This window comes from Mytilus trossulus, chromosome 3 (assembly GCF_036588685.1).
Source record: "Mytilus trossulus isolate FHL-02 chromosome 3, PNRI_Mtr1.1.1.hap1, whole genome shotgun sequence".
Lineage (NCBI taxonomy): Eukaryota > Metazoa > Mollusca > Bivalvia > Mytilida > Mytilidae > Mytilus > Mytilus trossulus.
In genome coordinates, this window is record NC_086375.1 from 72507506 (window position 1) to 72530977 (window position 23472).

The 23472-nt window shown below is 31.9% G+C and overlaps 2 protein-coding genes across 2 annotated transcripts; one reads left to right on the top strand and one right to left on the bottom strand.

Moving 5' to 3' along the window:
- Positions 1–851: 851 nt before the first annotated feature.
- On the top strand, positions 852–10449 carry LOC134712329 (uncharacterized). The gene is made up of 6 exons (XM_063573771.1): positions 852–971; positions 1191–1247; positions 6225–6275; positions 7101–7151; positions 7417–7482; positions 8368–10449. The coding sequence occupies exons 2-6, from the start codon at positions 1199–1201 to the stop codon at positions 10359–10361; spliced, it is 2211 nt and encodes a 736-aa protein (XP_063429841.1). The 5' UTR covers positions 852–971; positions 1191–1198; the 3' UTR covers positions 10362–10449.
- A 2181-nt stretch (positions 10450–12630) lies between these two features.
- On the bottom strand, positions 12631–22991 carry LOC134712330 (cobalamin binding intrinsic factor-like). The gene is made up of 11 exons (XM_063573772.1): positions 22852–22991; positions 22126–22198; positions 21406–21441; positions 19082–19280; positions 18168–18442; positions 17652–17800; positions 15964–16039; positions 15007–15114; positions 13888–14047; positions 13323–13444; positions 12631–12816 (listed from the first exon to the last, which is right to left on the bottom strand). The coding sequence occupies exons 1-11, from the start codon at positions 22867–22869 to the stop codon at positions 12755–12757; spliced, it is 1278 nt and encodes a 425-aa protein (XP_063429842.1). The 5' UTR covers positions 22870–22991; the 3' UTR covers positions 12631–12754.
- Positions 22992–23472: the final 481 nt, after the last annotated feature.

The window sequence follows — 23472 nt, forward strand, 5'->3', positions numbered from 1 at the left end:
TTTGAAAACAATTATCAAATATAGAAAATACATTTACGCATGTCTGCGCAAGGTAAAAAGCTTGTGTGTCATAGCAGGATATATCATTTTGTAGTCTTGTTTTAAAAGCTTATATCATTCAAATTTAAATCAAACGAAATCATGACTAAATGAATTCAAAATATGACCGATCTGTCCATTATATATACATAAAAGATCAATTTGATGATTTCGAAGCCGGATTCTACTACCTTACCAAATACTACCACACGTTTTTATCCTCGGGACAAAAGTAAAATTAAAAAGTCTGATCAAATTCACAAACACTTAATCTGTAACAAAGTCAATAAATCCATCAGTAAAATTCGTTATGGAATTACAAAGTCAGAATGATTAAAGTTCAAATGCTAAAATGTTCTCAAAGTGTTTTTAAAAACTAACTGATTCAAAGTTTAATATTTATTTGCTCTATAACCTGATATATATATATTCTAATGTTGTCAAATTGTCCCGTCCTAGTCCGAAGCTGGATCCATAAAAGTTGTGGACATTGTTATAAAATGTCTACAGGGGTTCGTGAACTTGTAGCTAAATTTGTTTACCTCATGGAAAATATTATTCCCTCATGAATGTATTTACGTCAATGTTACAATGACCGGATATCTTTATTTACAAACATTCAATGAGTAATGTTTTCTTCCAATCCAAGGAAAACATCTTTATAAGCACTTTTATTTGTGGTTTATTTTCCAATTTTTAATGACCTTTTACGTCAAATAGATGTCAAACGGATATTTATTTGGTGTGGTCATTTGTCATAACAGATATTTATTTGGTGTGGTCATTTGTCATAACAGATATTTATTTGGTGTGGTCATTTGTCATAACAGATATTTATCAAGGATATTGTTATATTTACAATTACTATTTCCCTATAAATATGATACAATATTTTTAACATTCATTTTTAACTTAATAATTTCTACACAAAGGTAAGCAAACTAGTTTATACTTTACTGAGTTACCAATATTTTGAAGTTTATAAAGAATGACATTCAAAAGATTTTATAACAATTTGATTCAACACATACAATACTTGCGGAATACAATCTTACTTTCACTTGAAATTTTCAGTTAGTTAGTGTTATTATTAATATTATTTATTTGCTTTTTTTTAATTTTTGACTATCTTTTACATTTTGCTATTGTAGACTTTGGAATGTGGATGAAAGTAGTGTGGTTACTATGTATTATAATTGCCTGCAGTGGTAATGTATTTTTTCTTATCAATTTTATAAAGGACAGGTTGTAATTATTAATGAAAATACTTAGTAGATTTTAGTATATTTCTGTGATTGGTGTTCTCATCATTTCGCTCATTTGTATAGTAAATTGTAAAATAAACAAATAGTCGTTGTTATAATACTTTCACTTTACTTGTTTGTTGTCAATCCAAAAATGATTTAAAAAAAATGTAAATGTGCATTTAGGCGAGTGACATTTCCAGAAAAGACGCATAGTTAGTGACTTTAATGCACCCACCTAACACACAGCTGAATTTTTTATATGTTATAGCATAATATCTGAACATCCTTTTTTGGTCGGTCGTAAAAAAATCGTACGGTGCAATTTTTGTAAAAATTGAATTAAAATCGAAAAATAATCTCAAATTGAAAAATGACCAACAGTGTTGAAGCGTGAAAAAATTAACATATAGCTTTATTTTCTGTTGTCACAATGCAGAAATTATGTACGTTTAACATGTCAATGTATAAAAAAATACTTTTCAAAAATAAAAGAAGTAATCTTTGCGAAAAAAAAACAATTTGTAACAATTTTTTATTTTTTCATAAAAATGGTGCCATTTTTCATTTTTTTTTTGGATTTCTTAGATATTTTCAGCTCGAAACCAAAATTAATGATGTTCGTATTATTCAAGAGTTCATTACTTGTTGAAAACATATCATTATCACTGTATTATTCTGGATTTTATACATTTTTTACACACTCCCCCTTTTCAATCAAATTTCCGAAATCGCTTTCTCTGTTAATTTTCTTCAAGTTAATGGACCTAAACGCTTCGAAAAAGAGTATGAATAACCACGAAGGCATTTTTTGTTCTTATATTAAGCAAAGTATAAAAAAAATTTAAAAGGACAATAGAAGATGAAATGTCAAATGCTTTTTTCTTGGTATAGAAAACCAATATCTTACTTTTCTTAGTCAATTTGCACTTACAAAAAGCAGAGATTATGAAAAACTATTGAAAAATACTTCTTTTTCAATTGGATCAATGCACATTTTAGTTTTGCAACTAAAAATACGTAAAAAGGTGTCAAATCTGATATTTTCACCATGAACTTGAACGTGAGAAATGTCCACCTTTTAAATTTCCTACCGTTTTAACTATCGCATACGGTAGACTTATCGATGGTACAAATTTGGTCAGTATTTTAGAGGAAGCATAGTGTATGTGCTAGGGCCACGCCAAGAACCTGTATGCTGACATGCTATAAATACTTTAATATATGGGGATATCTATTCATTCAGTTGACAATTTTGAATTCTTCGTAGATATTTGAAATACAATAAATGTTCTACCTCAGGGGGTATATATATTACTTAAGCTGTATTTCAAATAGGGTTACGTGTTTTTAGATATTCTTCGAAGTTTTACTTGGTTCGAGCGTCACCGATGAGTTTTATGTCGACGAAACATGTGTCTAACATAAACAAGCGATCATATGCCTAATATCTTTCAAATTGATTTGTTATTCATTAGGGTTGTCGTTAGTAGTCCTTTTTTGATTTTTGCTTTTGTTTGTAGTTTTGAGCATGAATCAAGCTTTTGGGTATCTTATTAAAATTGTTTTAGAACCTTTATAGCTTATACGGTGTTGCTATTGCGTCTTGTTTTATGCCATACGATAAGCTATTGTTGTTTACCTCAAAGCATTTAGTCTCTGGTATACAGAGATCATAGTGTCATTTTAACCATACTTATCAAAGGTACCGGGCTTATAAAGTGATATCATCAGGCTTTTTATTCTAAATACAGATTAACAATTTAAAAGGAGTAATGTCAGAGGGTCAACGATGATCTGACACTTCGTTATATTGTAGACATGGAACAATTGTGTGCTGTTTACGAGTTCTATAACCAGTGTAAATTGTGGTTGGCGATGCACCATGTTTCTTGTGCATGTATAGTTTTCTTTTATTAAAACATATGTACCTTTGCCAGCAGTTCATGCTCTTACAAGTTATATAGCTCATCATCTATCTGTGTTTCTAAGAAAACTCTCTTTTAACGCTTTCGAAATCATCAATAGATAGCGGGTCTATCACAAGTTAATCAAAATTCATATTGACATGTAGATCGGTGCTGAAAGAAAGCTCTAAAGTGTCCGAAACCAAAAATACGTATGTATAAGTCTAATCACGATTTGAATAAGCTACATGATATCAGACTTCAAACCAAAAAGATTGTCATTGTGTCACGCCTACAACCAAGTGCATCATCATCAAACTACATGTTCTGAAAGCTGGCATACAAAGACATGGCGTCATAACAAACTAATATGGCAGTAATACTTAAGTATGAGTACGGATGACAAAAGTGGTCTTAATTCTTCATACTTTCTTCAGGATTTAATAAATTTGTTCTTGTGAAGGAAAAAAATATGCATTAGGGAACTTGTACATGTACTGAAATCATTGTAAGCATCTGTTACACAGAATTATGTCAGTAACAGGGAAGTATCAAAAATTGTTCCAGTAAAGCCAAAGCTTCACAGGCTCAGTTTTAAAACATGAATTTCGACTGTCTTATATTGTTAAAAATCAAAAAATAGAAAATTGCATTATTTGTAATAAATTAGATTTATTTCGTTTCTTTAAAGAAATAGATTATTCACAGAAAATCCTCCAGAATGACAAATAAAACCAATATATAAGTTAAGCCGAACTATATCCCGCAAATTCATATTAGATGATAAATATCTCTATATATCTTAGTTTAAGAAATTAAAGTGTTTGTAAAGTATATAATCCCAAGTGTCAAAACAAGGGTCATCGTGAAGCCTAAGTTTAGTTTGTAAATCACCATATTCTAGTTTTGCATCTAGGGTCAGTTTCACAACAAATCTTACGACTTAAGCTGGTCGCAAGTCATGAATAGTTCAGTTTACTTGCGATAAATCTTGTCTTCAGTTTTTTTGTAAACCGACTTCTGTATCTGAAGTTTGGTAAATATAAAAAAGAAGATGTGGTATGATTGCCAATGAAACAGCTGTCCATAAGAGACCAAAATGACACAGACATTAACAACTGTAGGTCACCGTATGGCCTTCAACAAAAACCCATACCGCATAGTCGGCTATAAAAGGCCCTTGACAATTTTAAAAACCTTATTTGTGCAGCTATATATGTCGCGGATAGGACTCCATTATGATTGGATCCATATCATAGTGACCTGATTTTAGTTTATGACCATCCCCTTTTATATGATGTATATGCATACTTAGTTGGAAAACCCTGGTTCAAAGGTTCAAAATATATGGACCGGACACAAACTAGACAAGAACGAATCAAACAATGTTTGAAAACTTGACGGCTCAAATGTCAATGCCACTGTTAAAATGAACTGATTTAATTTATGAAGAACCACGTGCTATCCCATAATACATCTCTGAACTAAGTGTGGTAAACATCAGTTCTATAGTTCAAGGCAATGCATTTCATATTTGAAATCATTGGTTTTTGGATCAACTGTATATCTATATACATGTTTAAGTTAGGGGACTGACGGACGGACAGACTTAAAATGTGATTCACATATCCTTTTAAACTTTGCTTGTGGTTGTATTAAACATGTAAGATAGTTATTTCCTATCTTGACACGGTTTGTAGGCTGTTAACAAACAAGAGACTACTGTCACTATTGATGTGACAAAGACGTCTACTTTTTACTTTCTTTATTGCGTTGTTTTCTCCCCTTTTACTCGTCCAACTTCCAAATATTTCATCATATTTTTTTATTTAGCATGGCACACCATCAATTATAGCAAATATTAACACATTTAAGGTCAAATATTTGTAATTATACGTCGTTTTTGTAGAAAGTACCGTTTTACCTATAGCAGAGTGAAAACGTCAAAATGACGTCAAATATCGCCAAACCATGAACGATATGCAACTAAGAATCAGAGAGACGTTATCATAGTATCATGTAAAGTAAAATTTGAATTAGTTATTATTTGTAGAACAATAATTCTACAAAAGTGATTGTCTTTCATTTTTTTATGAATGACCTTTTATCCCAATTTAAAAAAAAGTGCACCATATTTCGTTTTTACGACCGGGAAAAATGGAATCTACACATTTTTTCCTTTCGAATGATATATAATATAGCTGTGTGTTAGATAGGTGCATTAAAAATATTTTTTAGGTCTGAATATCACTCGCCTAATTGCCATTATAATGAATAAATTAGATGTAGGCTTCTCCTACCTGCGAGACGTCAGCTCCGAAGACGGCTATATCTGTTTAAATAACGTAGAAGTTATGAATAAAACATTTTATTCTTTTAATTGTTCTAAAAAGAGCAATTAATTTTGATAAACAAGTCTGCATTATCTTAAATTGTACAGATGTAGAAACATTTTTAGATGATGTTTTGTAGTTGTGAATTTAGAATGAAACCTTAATTGCGTCTATTTTTGGCTGTCACTATTAATTTTTTACCTCAACCCTGCTTTTATATGACAATACAAATCGCTGTAATATCTTGTCCTTTTTATGTTTAAGGTGGATCGGGACTATTCGACTGCGCATAATTTCACGCATGAATTACCAAAGAATTTGTCTTAATTCGATGATTATTTTTTTTAAATATTTTGATTGATTAGAAATGTTAAATCATTGTAGTTATGTGACTAATAGAATATTTTCGTTGTTATCCGTATTTAATAAAGGGTCAAAATGACATTGAAAAAAGTCCCTTTACATACCTGTTAAAGGCTGTTTGAAAGTAAAATTTTGAGCTTAAATGGTCCGTGACCCCCTATTTTTTCAACCAATTTGATTCACTTTCTGTAAAGAATAAAATAACAAAAAATACAGCACTTCTGATAGAAATTTCGAATAGGCCCGAGCCACCTTAATTGCCCAAATCTGAACCTTTTGCTGAAAATGACAAAACTTATAATAATATATAAAATATCTAATTTATTTTTCATCAACAGCAAATGCTTTACAAAAGAAAGTTTCTGACGTGAGGATTGCTGATAGCCAAGGTAGGTGACAGGAAACATTTTAAGTACGAGAATATTTAAAGTTCAAACTGGCATGACTGGTATATTGTAACGCAAGAGTAAACAATGATTTGTAACAGGAATTAAAAAAACACATGACGGATTTCGTAACGATATAGATATTATAAAGGTTGTAATTATCAATGTAATATATACAATATATATATTGAATTTCCTGGAGTAGGAAACAAATTTACAGATCTAACATTGTTGGGTTGATGTTTAGACGAGTTGTATATACATTATGTACACAGCCATGTATCACCATCATTGATGGCGATCCGATGGACACATCTGTTGTAGGGTTGTCACTGACTCAGACGTACTTATGAATATAATTATTTTCTGTGACTGTATCTTACATTAATTTGTAGGATCCTTTACTATAGATAATTTAGCTGATCTGTAACAATAACATCTTCATGCCTAATATATCATGTACTGTAGTACGCCGCTAGATTAAAACTGACGTGGAAAGGTAACATATGGCCACCGAAGCTCTTTTTTTGAGAGCCCAGGTGGTCGTGTGGTCTAGCGGGACGACTGCAGTGCAGGCGATTTGGTGTCACGATATCACAGTAGCATGGGTTCGAATCCCGGCGAGGGAAGAACCAAAAATTTGCGAAAGCAAATTTACAGATCTAACATTGTTGGGTTGATGTTTAGACGAGTTGTATATATATATATATATATATATGCAATCATTGTTTCACCATAGTTAAAGATAATCTTCAAGAACTAACAGCTTTTTTCAGAAATCGCTTTTACTTCCAAACATAATAATATAAACTTTTCATAATGTTTCAGATAACCAAGTCCTCTTACATCGTTATAGAAGAGGATGGGGTGCCCTATTATGTAAGTATTACAATCATATTTTTTGAATTATAGTGTTTATAAGTTTTTGCACTCCTTCAAGTTATTTCTATTCAAGAACTGTTGGGTTCCTACTCCAGGATTTTTGTATGGCTCATGATGCTCAATATTGGAAGACTAATATAAAACAATGTATTAAATGATTCGCGTTCAGACAAATGTCTTTTTGAAATTACAGGACTATTTCGACAGAGGCTCTTCAGAGTCTCTAATTCACGTAAATTTAACATGTATATTTTTATTTTAGTTACAGGCACATCAATGTTGCTTAGAACAACAAGCCTAGGACTTGTGCTCGGAGCTGCAATATCAGGTAAATTCATTCATTATCCCTGAAGTGGCATTTATTCGCCTGTATATTAGTGCTAAAAACTTGTTTAATTATCGTTGATCATCTCAACCAGATTGGGTTTCTCGCTTGAGCCTGAACGGCGAAAGCTAGAAAAGCAATCGAGTTGAGATGACCAATGCTAATCTGTTTATCTCTGTTTTACATATGACGACGTTGTCAATTTTATGTAAATTTTATTAGCAACGCCACGTGCCTCCTTAGCGATAATATTTCATCTCAAGCGAGTTACATGAAAAATTATCACAAAAAAGATCAAAGGAAAAATGATAAACTAGCGATAAATATCAATAATAATTATCACATAGAGAGCTTATTGATAAGAATAAATAGATGAAACTTGAAATTTGCCAAGAGACAGTAACCCAGTGACACAAACAACAAACGTACCCTTCTATAGCTTTTTTTTATTTTCAATGCCATACAGTACAATACAAATACTAAAGAAGCTATTAATATTTGATTATTAACATTAAAAAAAAAAAAACATTAGACGTGTTCGGAGTAAACAACTAAAAACCTTTTTAATGCACCTACCAATCATAAGGATATGTATGATAGGGGATTGAACATTTTTCGTAATTGCTACAATTTTTCTTTTACCAGAAAATAAATAAGAACATAATATATGACCATATTAGACCTTTAGTTTGAACAAAAACCTGCCCATTATACAGTAAATTATGAACCAAATATGGTCGTCATTGGCTCTTTCCTTTCTTTGATGTGTATGCTTTCGTCGTTTTGAATAACTTTGCAGTTTTCGTTTTTTTACTGTTTTATATGCATCATAACAAAAGTCATTAGATTTTATACATCTAAATTCAATGTTCATATGTTTGATTCCAGATGGGTGTATATACTACAAAAGTATCTGCACTAACAGAGATGAAATCAAACGTCTTGACAATATAATAAAGGGTATGGTTAGTCAATACGAACAGGAGTATATACTGGCCAAGAAGAACTACTTCGATTTGAAAACAGCAACAACAAATAACGCTTATATATCATATTATATAAACCATACTATTCAGATTGTTGAATCTCTGCAAGATATCGAGGAATCTTTGGTAGCACAACTTGAATTTAAGTTACCCGCCTCGTCGTCAATCAATAATCTTACATTCGATCTATACCTAAATAGCGTAATGGGACAACTTGAATACACACTTGCCGACCTCAGCCAAATGTTGGCAACTCATAAACAAAACGCTCTTATAGGCTTAGCAGTTCATTATCTAGTGGAAGCAGCCGTCAGTAAGTTTACTAAATCATTTCAAAATGCATATAACATGGTTAGTAACGAAGACATTCTTGCAACAACACAAGCATCATTATGGGACCGAATGGGGAACAATGAAATTGACGTGGCGACAAAGAGAGGAACTATTCAGAAATTAAAACTTGTGCCAAAAGCTTTTAAACAAATGGCAAAAAACTTTGGGCAGAATGTACGTGATTTTGGAGCAAGCATAAAAAAATGGAAAAGAATTAATAACTGGAAAGGCTTTAAAGGTAAACTTGCCCATACCTTTAGAAAGCCCATTGCAAAGATGAATGGCATAAAACAGTTCATAACGAATCCAGCTGTAAGGTCAAAGTTTGTAAAAAATTATAAGCTTTCATGGTCACAAGGTATAATGACCGGAATAGGTATGCTTGGTGATGGCATTATGCAATATGTCACAGTCAAGGAATGGAGCAATGTTGCCATTGAAATGGAAAAGGCCCGTGCAAATTATCAAATGTACCATGACAACTTGAAAAGCAACTTAACTCAACTTCGCAATGAAAAAGAGGAAACAGCTATAATATGGAATGACACGATTGATATTTTTAAGAATATCACTTTACCATTTAAAGTTTTAATGATAAATGCGTCACAAAACAGTAACTTTTCTGACGTTGTAGGACTAGCAAAACTTCCAGTGGATGCAAATGGTCCATTGTTTAACATTGACTTTAATAAACTGGTTCAAACGTCACTAGCCTCAAACCAGCTTGCCGTCTTAGATTTTCTTAAAGATGTAGACAATAATATGACTGTCATTGAAGACGAGATGAGGGCCCGTCTGGTATTGTATAACAATACGCTATCTAAATCAGAAAACAGTGAACCTGTTTCAGACATTTTTGCTGATGTTAAAAACATCTTGCAATTCAGTTCATCACAGACTATGAAAAACTTTGGCAATCGGTTGACATCAAAAGATTTGGTATGCACCGTATCTATTTTACGTGCTGATATATCAGAATACGATTATTTCCCTTTAGATTCATTTCGTCCACGATGTGAGGTAAATAATACAGCATTTCAAGACCTTTCGTCTGACGCATTGTTGAAAAGAAAATCTACACTAATGCGACAAATTGTCATCAAATCTGTGAATGGAATAACAGAAGAGTCTCTTACGGGACTTTTAGATGCTGTCCATAATGCTTATCTTGGTGTAAGCGATTCAGATGTTGCAGCATTTGGAAGTTCAGTTACTGATAGAGATGTCATATGTATGATATCGGAAGAATATCCATCCAAACAAACATACGATTTTATAAACTTAGAACCCTTCCGACCCGACTGTTCTCTTGTTACATCATCTGATTACAGTAAGTTGATTACCGACGCTATAAAACTGAAAGAGCTTGCTTCCGGAATACAAAATAGTTTAAAAACCTGTAAGGATTACTCTTTTTGTCCTTGTTTGACGCAAGTGGCAAGTACAAACCAAGTAACAGTGGCAAAGGTAGAACAAATTTTAAATCAGCTAGATCCAAACTGGGAACCAAACCAAGCTGCTTCATATTGTGGTCCTACCGGATGTGAATGCAAACATCTTTAAAAATCCACACTATTTACATTTGATTCCTTAAAGGAATATTGTTTCAACATCATTATCAAAATAAAATCTTTATTTCTATATTGTTAAATGCGTATATAATTATTGATATAGAAAAGAAGATGTGGCATGATAGCTAATGAGACCACTCTCCACAACAGACCAAAATAACACAGAAATTAATTACTATAGGTCATCGTACGGCCTTCGTCAATGAGCAAAGTCCTACAGAATAAGAATAAAGTTAGAAACTTTTTCTACATGCAATTGTTATCATTTATATATTAAGGATGATATCTTGACAAGTCCTTCGTGGCCCCATTGAATAACACGTCTAATGACTCACCTTGTTTGTGTTCGATACACAAAGCTCCGTACAGACACATCGGTACATTGCTAGCCTATCTGCATGTTCTAATAAGGAATCGTCTATGATAAATTGTTAACACCCTTTGCACAAGCATACCTATTGAATTATAATTCTGGTACCTTTGATAACTAATACCACATGGAAAACTGGAACCCGTATAAAAAAGATAATCCACATTTCTGGGAACAAACGCTACATATTATATTGCGTTTCATTCAATTCGGCATATTTTGTTAACATGCTACGTTGAAGAACAAGTGATCAGTATACTGGAGTTTTTCTTTGACAATATTTTTTGGAATTTGGTGGTTAACATTTCAGCAGGTTGTCGGCACTCCTATTGGAATTAAATGATCACATCTTTTTCATATGTGTCGGAGTTCCTTCAGATACTTACGAAAAATAAAAAAGATTAACGAAGCTAGATCATTTAATTTCACACACATGTATATTGATAATGTTCTTCCCATTTACAATCCAACCCTTTCTGCCAAACATTAGTGCTTGGATCGCATTAATATGCACTTCTGTTCTAAAGATTAATAAGATATTGAAGGGCTAGCAGCTGTTACGCATTCTTTGGAACGAGTCACCGGTGTCTGAGCAAAACAATAATGAGGCAGGATTTTCTCCAGAACGTCCCGTCCTTTTAATAATTGCTGTACTGTTATGTTCCTTTTGTTGACATGACTTTTTAATGTGACTTGGTATTTGTGCATCCAACTCGATTTTTTTCCTTTTGGCGTTCCTGATGCAATTGGATCCGTAGAGGCGGGTCGGACACATGAGGTTTTTATAGTCTTGTTTTCATGTTGCATATATATTTTACTTAATTTGTACTTTATTGGTAAATTGTATACATCTTGTTATTAAGTTTGACTGTATGTATTATTTGTATATAGAAGTTAGAAGATGTGGTATGAGACAACTCTATTTCGAAGTCTCGATGTGTAAAAAGCAAACAATTAAAGGTTAAAGTACGACGTTCAACACAGAGCATTGGCTCACATCAAATAACAAGCTATAAATGGCCCCAAAAATGATTAGTGTAAAACAATTCAAACAGAAAAAACACAACGGTGTAATCTATATAAAAAAAGGGAAACGAGAAGCACTAATGAACCACACCAATAAACGGCAACCACTGAAAACTAGGTTCCCTACTTATTACAGGCGTAAACAAATGCAGCAGGTTTAAAAATTCAAACAGCCGACAACCTTCACCCTAACTTGAAATATTGATTTTACATTACAATATAGAAAGATGCACTATATAAATATTTATTGAAATGGTGTAACTCAATCTAAAAGACATATAAACGAAAACACGAAAAAATATACACTGAATGAATAAATTTAATCTATGACATGACATGAATTCAATATTTTAAAATAGGAGGGGAGATGTAGAACAATATCAGAAAGAAAATTATAACCTTGGACAAAATGTCAATGAATAAAATAACGCATAGTCAGGTAATTATAATGACTTTGTCGGAAGGAGTACATGTAGTAAGATTATATCTTTTTTTTTTACAAAATTTTAGTTTTGATTTTTGTTAAAGTCAGTTGAGTTGTATTCCTGTGATATACGTGAGCATAGTTTTCTCTGCTGAATTTTAATTACGTTTGTCTGGGTCGCTTTCAAAATTTTGTCCATAAAATGGAACTGTCAACTACTGTCATGCAAGACGGCGGTTGAGGTTGGAATGAACCAGGTTTAACCCACTATTTTTTCGGAATCCAGTCAGGACTTTGACGGTTTTTTTTTTAATTCGTTTCGTTGTTAGTTAATATAGTCCAGCGTTTTATTATGTCAGGTTTTATGGATTTTTCTCGCTGTACTTACCTTAGATTTTTTTAAATATTTTTTTCCCTCGAAAGTCTATAATAATAAGAGAATTAAGTGTTGCATTATTTATTAGGATGGTAAATAAACATCCAAATATAGACCTTCATATTTGACAACACCTTCTTAAACAGTTGTGCCAGAAAATGCATGGAAAGCAATTCTGTCACATTTTTTTCACCATATGGTAAATTTGAAGGTGTATCTATCACCCTGGCTTGGAAATGTTTGACTTGCTCCTAAAAAGACAAAGATATATGTAAGTAATTTGCATTATATATGATAATGATTATCACTGATGAGTAATCATCAGGTATTATTATTATTATTGTTCTTCTAATAACAATGATTATCACTATCTAATCATGAAAATACAAGTCTTTAAAATGAAATTAATACTTAAGAATATGAAACTACTTTTTATAACCTTTTAAATATGCATTCAGGGCTATCAATTTTCTGTAATAAGACAATTTTTTTTTTATATTTCATATTTTCAAAATTATTTGTTTGACTCTTCCATTTGATAAATTCTTTTTATACTACATTGACGAAACTAAAGAAAAAGAGGCGACAAGGCTTCTGCTGAAGATTATTTTAGAAAAGCATCAATGATTGGTCATGTTGTGTGTTGCCATTACGTATGATCTACTCCGGACCTACTTCTTTATTCACGACAGTATGATCACTATTGTCATGAAATAAATCATGTGTTTCAACATTTGAAATAAAAAGTTAGAATTACCATACTGCAACGGATTACCGTCTGTTCCTAATATTTGCCAGTACTGTCTGTTGTCAGTTGACGCTGTCATTAGGTTGATAGTAGTGATATATTGACCCCATGTTGTAGTTTTGCTTTTGAAACTTTAAGCGGGAGAAAAAAGAAGAAAAATCAAGTATCGACTGATAAATATACATAAATCATAGTAATATAATTTCCTAACAGCAAAGTGAACTTTAAACATTAAGACATACAAGTTTATGATGCATACAGAAAATTGAATAAAGCATCCATATGAATACAAGAAACTTCAAATATCGTAGTTATATACATTTACACAGACGGGAAGTTTTTACCAACTTTATATTATTAATGTAACGTTTGTCATGTGATTTTCATTGACTGTTTTATTTAACAAATGAACAAATAATGTATATTTCAGGCATCGGATTAACAATGTGAACATTCGAAGGATACTGAAATGATAATAATTATCATTAACTGATTATAATGATGTTGATGCTTGTAGATTAGACAACGTAGAAAAAAAGTATTAAAAAAACTAACATAACGCGATGAAACGTACCTAAATGTCATATCTGTATTGTTAAGATTAACAAGAGCATCAAACAAAGTTTGTCCTTGTTGTAGAGGAGCTGACCAAGTTTGATCGTAGTCATTGGCGGTTATGTTATTGAATACAGTTATTCCAATAAGAAAGGTTGGCGTCGAAGGAGTTGTAGTGCCTAAAACAAAAGGTAATGGTTTAAAAAAGAAAATTTTCGATTTTCTATATCAATACAAACAAGTTTACAGATATGTTTTTTATCAATTTTATCATGAACTCAAAGTTCGTATAAATACTTGTCTAATCATATTATAAAGGGTAGATCATTAAATGTACAGCTTGAGAATTTTGTTATTTATTTTTATTATGTCTATGTCAAACAAAAACTATTTTTTTCAAAGCATTAATGATGCAGACAGGTAATAATAGATAAATATAAACACATTTTTTACTTAAGATATAGTTAGTTTTCAAAGGTACCATGCTTACAATTTAATAGGCCAGACGCGCGTTTTGTCTACATAAGATTCATCAGCGACGCTCAGTTCAAAACAGTTATACAGTCAAAGAAGTACAAAGTTGAAGAGCATTGAGACCCCATATTCAAAAACGTTATGCCAAATACGGCTAAGGTAATCTATGCCTAGGATAAGAAAATCCTAAGTAAATGACCATATAATTGATATTTATGTCATCACAAAAGTGCTGAATACTGAGCTGGTGATACCCTTGGGGACGAAACGTCCACCAGCAGTGGCATCGACCCAGTGGTGTGAATAGTTGTCAAAAAACGTTTCAAGTTGAATGAAACTAGGAAATGAAATTACACGTTACATCAGACATATACAAAGAAAGACAATCCGAATTTTAATCCGTTAAGGCAACACAATTGATTTGGCCGCATTATATGACTTTGAAAATGTAAATTTTCGAATTCCATACATTCGTACACTATCATGTCAATAAAGAAAATAAAGGTACAAAATCCAATATATGAACATTTCAACCGACAGATAATTAGTGTAAAAGTAGAATAAAGAAAATTTCCTCCTATATGTTTTCTCAAGAGACGATTAAATGTCAAAAGTGAATGAATCACTCAATAAACTAAAAAGTACTTGTATCACAATGCTTCACCTTGTCCTGTTGATGGACATTGCCATAATCCAATATCTAGAAGAGATTTTCTTGCTATCGCTGGTAACACTGATAGCAGTAGAGACGTAAATGGACCCTTGCTCCCTTCTACAATATATAGAAAAATATCTTTACTAAAAAGATATGTATTTTTCAAAGATCATAATGTGTGTAAAATTTCTATTTGGTTTAAACTCTTGTACATATATATTTTGACCAAAACTTAACGTGAAATGGCAAGTTTATGTAAAATTTGTAAATTTCAAACATGTTTATACATCATAGTGACATGATAAATGACCTTTTAGTTCGAAAGTTTCAAAATATAAACAACTGGTTCGCTCATCAATACAACTTAATACATAATTTAGAAAGAATTAAATAGGTTTATTTTTTGGTTTATTCAATAGCTCTTAACATATCGCCTCCATTGTCAATTGCTTTATCTTAATTGGTGCAGTTTCTTTTGTCTTAACATTTCAATTGTGATAAACCATATGTTGTAATTGACAGTGAATTATCTATTTCAATAGTTTTATCCCTTCATAAATTTTACGGACGCCATCACAAGTTGGTTGACCGTTATGGAATAACAGTTTCACAAATGATATCGAATATGTTCCTTATGTCGTAATTACCATACCCTTCCCTTTTCACGAATGTGACCTACCGAATTAGACTGATGACCAGATTTGTAATAACATAAGCAACACATTGCGTGTAACATGTGGAGCAGGATCTGCCTACCCTTCCGGAGCACCTGAGATCACCCCCAGATTTGAGGGGGGATCGAGTAGCTTAGTCTTTAGTTTAATATATTATGTCTTCTGTACTGTTGTTTGTCTGTTTGTTTTTTTTACTTTTTTGCCATGGCGTTGTCAGTTTATTTTCAATCTATGAGTTTGACTCTCCCTCTGGTATCTTTTATCCCTCTTTTATAAAATATGGTAACATTACCTATTGAATCAATCATATACTCTATTCCAGTCTTAGCCTGTCGTCTTAATGTCCTATTTCCACTTGCAAATATTGCCTTAAAATTGAAAAGTTAATACTGTTTGATTATTATATGATAATAAAAGTTCAAAATATATCGGTAATTTCAAGAATGATTAAAAGTAGTGAGTCAAAATAGTCCCTAAATGCTTAATAAGTATTATGAAAATAAAAAGTTTGTGGCAAAGCATTTGGTACGGTATACCTTTAAAGGTAGAAAATCCAATATTTTAACATTTTTCAACCGTCAGAAAAGTGTTAAGTAGAATAAAGAAAGTGTCCTTATAATGGTTGCAGTCTTGTAATAGACCACTTTCGAGTTCATCCGTCACCGGAAAAAACTCGTCAATTATACACGCCTTTATGACGTCATTTACCAGATCGAGGGGCTCGCCTGTATCCCTGCACTATTTACGTTCATCAAGCGTCTCGTCACTGTGTAGGATAAACTAGAAATAATGGTTGTTCTGTAGGTACTTAATGACAATTCCCTAATGACAGCAGTGCTGGTTGTCAATTTTGAGAATTCAATTTGCCGAATAATTCGTACAATATAGAATTATAGTTTTCCAACCACTCGCTCAACATTGGAATGGAAGTGACGACGCCCCTAAACGCACAAATGACGGTGATAAAGGCGCGTATAATTGACGAGTTTTTTCCCGTGACGGATGAACTCGAAAGTGGTCTATTGACTGCTCCATAGGCTTACATGCAAATTAGCTGGTCTTTGAAAATAAAAAAATAAAAAATGCTACATAGAAAATAAATTTCAAGTTCGTATCATGTATGTAATAATGTGAAATTGTGATTTAATCGAAAAAAGGGGGTGTTGCCACGAAGAAAAAAAAGTTACGCAATCCTGAAGTCAAAACATTTATTTTCTACTTTCTGTTTGCTATTTTTATTAGGCCGCACCACTTCCAGTAAACATGATATCCTTCCACTTTCCTGGATTGATATCCCCAAAAGATGCAAGATTTTTTTTAAAGTCTATATATTTGTTTCAATTCAGCATAAACCTATAATCAAACAGAAAAATTTGAGTTCAGAAAAAAATTCAGAAAAAATGCACTATTTTGTTTCCTTCCATGTTTTGACATGCACCGGAAACTGGAGTTGTAATACAAGACTGGTACCTAATATACCCATCAATATGTCATATGTATAATAAGAAGACGCGGTATGATGACCAATGAGACAACTATACCCAGAGACGAAAATGACGAAGATGTTAGCAACAAAAGTTCGCCGTATGGTCTTTAACATTAAACAAAAATCATACCGCAAATGAATCCGCAATTTAAAGTCCTTTGTATTAAATCTTCACCTGGTATGAAACTGTTCGAAGTATATAGGTTGTAAATTTGATAATTTGAAGTCCTTTGATACCTGCATCAACCATTATGTTTTTGACATTTTGATTTAGAAAAAAAATGAAGTTCTACTAAATGAATGATAAGATACATCTCTCTTGAGCAAAGCTGATCTTAGAAGGTTTGGATGTAAGGTTCAGGTACCCCGTATTCACCTGTTTTTTTTTTATATCTCATCAAACACACCAGCAGTGCGACTGTCCCGAATACTTGCAGAAATATTCTGTTTTTAGAAAGAAGTTGATTATATATGTGGTAAATTCAGTTATATACCTGCACAGCTAGAGCAGTTGAGTACTCATTTCCAAAGGTTCCATTTTCATTCTTGGCTTGGAGAATAAAATTGAACGCTGCGTTTTCTGCATTCTTGTATGATGGATTACCAACACAATGATAGGCCATGTATACCAAAGAGGCTTCATCTGAGAAGTTTTAATTGAAGAGCTTAAATTATCATTTTGTTGAAACAGAATATAAATTAATTATGTTGGCTGCTATGTTTCCAAAAATAAACAAGCAATTTATGATAATGCTATAAATCGACAGTACATAAATGAAAAAACTAAAAAAAAGCAGATAAAATGAAAAACTCATGTTCTTATTTATTTTTTAGATAAAAACTATTGAAAAGTATGAAAACATGACAAGATTTTTATAAAATTTTGAAAAATGATCTTTGAAACTAGCTGTTATACAAAAATTTTAAATCTCAATACAATGAATTGCATATTGTATTACTATGCTCAATAAAGATGGCAAAATTCTGTATAACAGATCGGAACAACTTACCAACACCAAATGTGTAATATCCTGGGGTTGTTGATATGGCGTCTAAGTTTTGAGTATCTATAGACTCCCCAGCTTTACACAAAGCTATAAGAATCAACGAATAGGCAAATTTATTACTTTCAAGGTAACTGGATGACACTGTTAAATGGCTTTTGAGTTTGTCTATCAGGTCATGGCCATAAAAATCTCTTGGGTCCTGACAAGTCGCTTTCATTCCTAATACATAATATGCAAGCTTGCCACGTCCCCACACCTTACTGGCCAAAGAATTGTCTCTACAGAAAAAAGAGCTTATATTACAGATCAATCTCAAAAATTGTCATAATATAGGCCATATTAATTAAATTCAGAATGGACATCGGGAATGTGTCATAGGGACAACAACATAACCAAAAGGACAATAAAAAGCCGAAGTCCACCAAAAAAAATGAATTATCAACAGAGTGTGAAAATCCCACACTCGGAGGCGGATTTCAGCTGGCCCATCAACTGTTTATAGCTAGTTTAGAGAAAATTTAAGGAATACTTAACTCCAAAAACATTTAAATGAACTAAAATTAAAAAAAACTTACATGACTAACAAGGGACAGAGTCTCCTGACATATTGACATCGTATACAAAGAAAATGATGCAGCAGTTTTAAGATATGATGCTTATTTGATCTCATTTTTTCAATCTATACAACTGACATCTTATATGGTTTGCACCCGTTATTGATTTAGTTTTTTTTTTATAATTCTATTCCATGCAGTTAAGACTCATTTTGTGTAACTTCTGGGAATCTTATTGGTATGTATATGAATTGAATCTTAACCCACTATTTGACAGTACACGCAAGGACGAGGTTGGGAAGGGGTTAGGCTATAAATATAAATGTAAAAAGGAAAATGATATCTATAAAAATTAAAGTTTACTTGGATAAAGCGGATAACAGATCTATATTCATCTGTTTTACACTGATGTATAAAAATGCCTTTGTCTTCTTGAATACTCTGTACTTTGCTAAGTGAAGTGCAATTATTGCCTCGGCTTGTACAAGTTCTCCCCAGGACCAATCTTCATCTCTTTTCTTTAACAATTGGTTAACGCCGTCTTTAACCGCACAGCGTCGTCCTTCAAATATATTCCAGTCACATTTTGAGCTGATTTTTCTAAAATTCATATATTTGTTGTCTTGTTTGCAATAATAAACCGATTAAGGTAGACAGGGTGTCTTCCTCCACCTTGGATTTTTGAAATACCAGAAAACAAGGTCTAGATCATTGATAAAATGTACAAATTTTAAGCTTAGTTGGTAGTTCATGTGTAATAAGTTTTATTATAATATAGAAAATGCAATTTTTTATCATATGTATGGTTGTATTTTTAAAAAAAACTAATAATTTTGTTTGATTCAACTTTTTCCAACATTCCAAACAAGGGGAGACAACTCAAATGTAAGGGAAGATAATTCATTAAGTGTTACTTTTACAGTAGAATGTGTTAGTAATTTACCCATTTTATTATGTAGCAAGAAAACGAGTCCGGTGACCCCGTTTTATTATTTTTCTTATCTGAAAGCATAATATTGGAGCATTCTTCTCATATTTTATTTCAAAATCCTATGGTGTAGTTTTCGTTTTATGGTGGAAAATTGGGGTTTCCATGCAAAATCTATACAAAATCTGACAATTTTGCACCACCTGTAGTATGAAAATAAGTCCCGTAACCCATTATTTATTTTATTTTTTTAACAAGCAGGATATAAACTACATTTTGGCAAATTATTTCAAAATTCAATGGATTAGAATTTAAACACCCCATCTACCCCCAAACACATATGTATCGAGTAATCACCCGATGTGTATATTTCATTGAACATGAATGTATTGAGTAAACACACTACATATATATTTCATTGAACAAGAATGTGTCAACAATAACATTACAATTATATACTTCGTTGAACACAAATGTATCGAGTAAACACACTACATTTACATCGCATTGAACACGAATGTGTCAAGAAGAAAACGTTACAAATATGATTCATTGAAAAAGAATGTGTCGAGTAAACCCCTACATTTATACTTCATTGGACATAAATATATCGAGTTAACACTACACTTACATCGCATTGAACACGAATGTGTCTGAAAAACACATTACAATTATATTAAATAAATCCTAATTCTATCTTATTTTGACAGATAGTTTTATTTATTCAAATGTGACGTCATTTTTCATTTTTAATGTGCTGTTTTACAAATTCAAATGTGACGTCTTTCTTTTGACATTTTTTACAATTTCAAATGTGACGTCACTTTGCGTTGATGTCTTGATTAATTTGGGTGTGTCTATTTTTGTGTGGGATTTTGTCGGGTTATGGAATGTATCAGGTTGTTTTCTGTAATTAGTTGTTACTTCAATTTTATCATGTATATCTTTTATATCTTTATACTAGTCATTTTATAAAATTTACTGTTTGAAAAGTATAAATTATTCTAAATAATAGGGATGTTCTGGTACCTAACAGAAAACCCTGGCCGTTTTTGGCACAACTTTTTTGAAATTATGGTACTTGATGCTGTTCAACTTTGTTCTTGTTTTGGCTTTCAAACTTTTGTATCTGGGCGTCACTAGTAAGTCTTGTGTGGGCAAAACGCACTTCTGGTGTATTAAATTTTAAACCTGGTGCCTTTTGTTGGCTATTATTCGTGTGTTTCTTTGTCAATTGTGTTCTCCTATTTATTTGTATTGTTGTCCTGTAATGTTCTGTTGTCATTTTAATGTTATATATAACATGGCCATAAAAGAGGGAGGTTTAGCATGCCACACAACCAGGTTCAACCCACCAATTTAGTCTTTAAAAAATGTCCTGTACCATGTCAGGAATATGGTCATTGTTATATATTATAGTTCGTTTCTGTGTGTGTTACATTTTCACATTGTGTTTCTTTTGTGTCGTTTGTTTCCTCTTATATTTGAGTGTGAATTCACATTATTAAGACGTGTCACGGTACTTCTCTGTCCCACATGCATGTATTTAGTTTTTATGTTATATTTGTTATTTGCATAAAAAAGCGTTTATTTTCATTTAATGCCCGTGATTGATGATTTAGTTTCTTTAAAATCTTTTCATAATTGCAAGTACGTTATAGTTTAATTATAATAGATTTGAAAAGCTGAGGCTTTTAAACATTGAAGAAAATAACATCAAGTACAATGATCATTTCAATTTCTGTATTGTCGTACTCACTTTCTCCAAAAGTTGGCATTTCGCTGCAGCTATCAACTGAAATGGATAACATATGATACAAGTAACTGAAAAGCCGACAGAACAAGTTCAAAATGATTATATAATTTTTGTTTGTCTGGTATATGATAATGGGCTGTCTGTTATTTTTTGGAACCAAAATTACATTTTGTTTAATAGTGACGCATAAAAGTATATATATTGAAACAATTTTTTTCATAGATATTGTCATTAGTAAACGATGTGTTCTGTTTTAATAAATGATACAACTTTGGACATAATATAGAAGGTATACTCTTCAAAGTTAACATATACTACTTTAACGATTTCATTTCAAACCCTCACTCTTCGAACTTACTTTTATTTAGGTTTTAATTGATGCAGGTCTGCTTATATATATATAATTGGTGAATGGTGAGTTTAAAATGGGTAAAATCCATGTCAGGCATGTGTGTAGATAAACTATTGTATTGAAAAATGTATTTGAGGAGAAAAAAATGATGAGAGCATGAAAGTTATTTTAATATCTTTAAAGAACATTTAAAATAATTCAATTCAAATCGCTCTTATTTATTTTAATATTTGGATACCAATTTGGCTATCTTTATCTTTGTTTTGTCTCTCGAAAAAAAACCAATTTCAAATTACATGAAATTTTTTCATTAATATATAGAGCGTAGTATTTATTCAATATAGACACGTTCTGTGTATGCATATAAATACCTTGTCTGCGATCCCTGATCACAGGATGAACGTCTCCCAAAACATCAGCTGCTAAGATTATTAAACCCAGAAGCTGCAAAATTGAGACGGATTATTTATACATATTTTAATTTTAAATAACACATTTTTTAAAGGGATGGAAAGTAATAAATACTCCGGAGCAACTTTACAGTCATAAAGTGTTTATCTTAGATTTCCTGAGATTTAATCTGGTTCGCCCCATTATAAAAACTATCGTGTGCAAGACTTTTAAATTTTTTGCTCACGTCTTCAAATTCGTGCGTACAACAATTTAAAATTGGTTCACACGTCTTTCAAAAACTGTTGCTATATATATTCAAAAAGTCTTGCACACGAGTTTTAAAATGTCTTGCGCACGGAAGTGAAAGTCGTGCACACCAGTTTTAAAGTAATGCGCAAGACTTTAAAACATAACTGATTGGCTTACAAGTCAATGATTTTTCTCATTTGAAACTATATTCATATTCTCTGACCGCTAACCGGCTTTCATAACTATGGCCACGAAATAGCAAATAGCACTGAAAGTGCCGTTTTTTCAATTAAACCAAGAAAAGAAAATAAGTAAGATAATTTCAAAAAAGGTTCTTTGCCTTTTTTTCATAGTAAATATTTTAAGATTTCAGTATTGTATACAATAATATGAAACGATGCAAACTCTATTTTCATTTTGCCAAAACTTATTTCAGAACAAAAGTTCATACTTACCTTTGTGAACAACATCATGATGTATATGCAAGGAAACAGTTACTATGTGTCTTCTTAAAAACAATAAGTAGATAAGTATAGATATGTTATATGTACATAACATCCTGTTTATCTTTTAAGTTTATGTTTAACCTTGTTATATTTCCTGTGATGCAGCCATCTATCTACGCTTTGTCTGAAATAGAGGACATCACAACTGTATAACTTGAACGATTTCAGGGTCCAAGTTTCGGATGTACAAAAATTGCTATTTATATTTTCTAGTGCTACTGGGGGACTCAACGTCCTTGAGGGTATCATCAGCTCAGTAGTCAGTGTTGCAGTACTGACATGTTTTATAATATACATAAAAGTTCATTCAATTGTCTTATATAAATTAAGAAGAAACTAGGGTTCAAACTCCCTCAGACAAAATATACCCTGCAAAAAGTTTGCATGTAGTTTTATGTTCCGTTTTGGTCTTCACGTGTTTTGTATTTTATATATCCTAGTCTTCCATATGTTGGCTTGAAAAGTTAATGATGAAGATAACTTCAGAAAAGCGCTCCGGAGGAATATAATTTGTAAACACTTTTTATTATTCTAATTTATTTTGATAGTTTGTCTATACTGCCATGACGT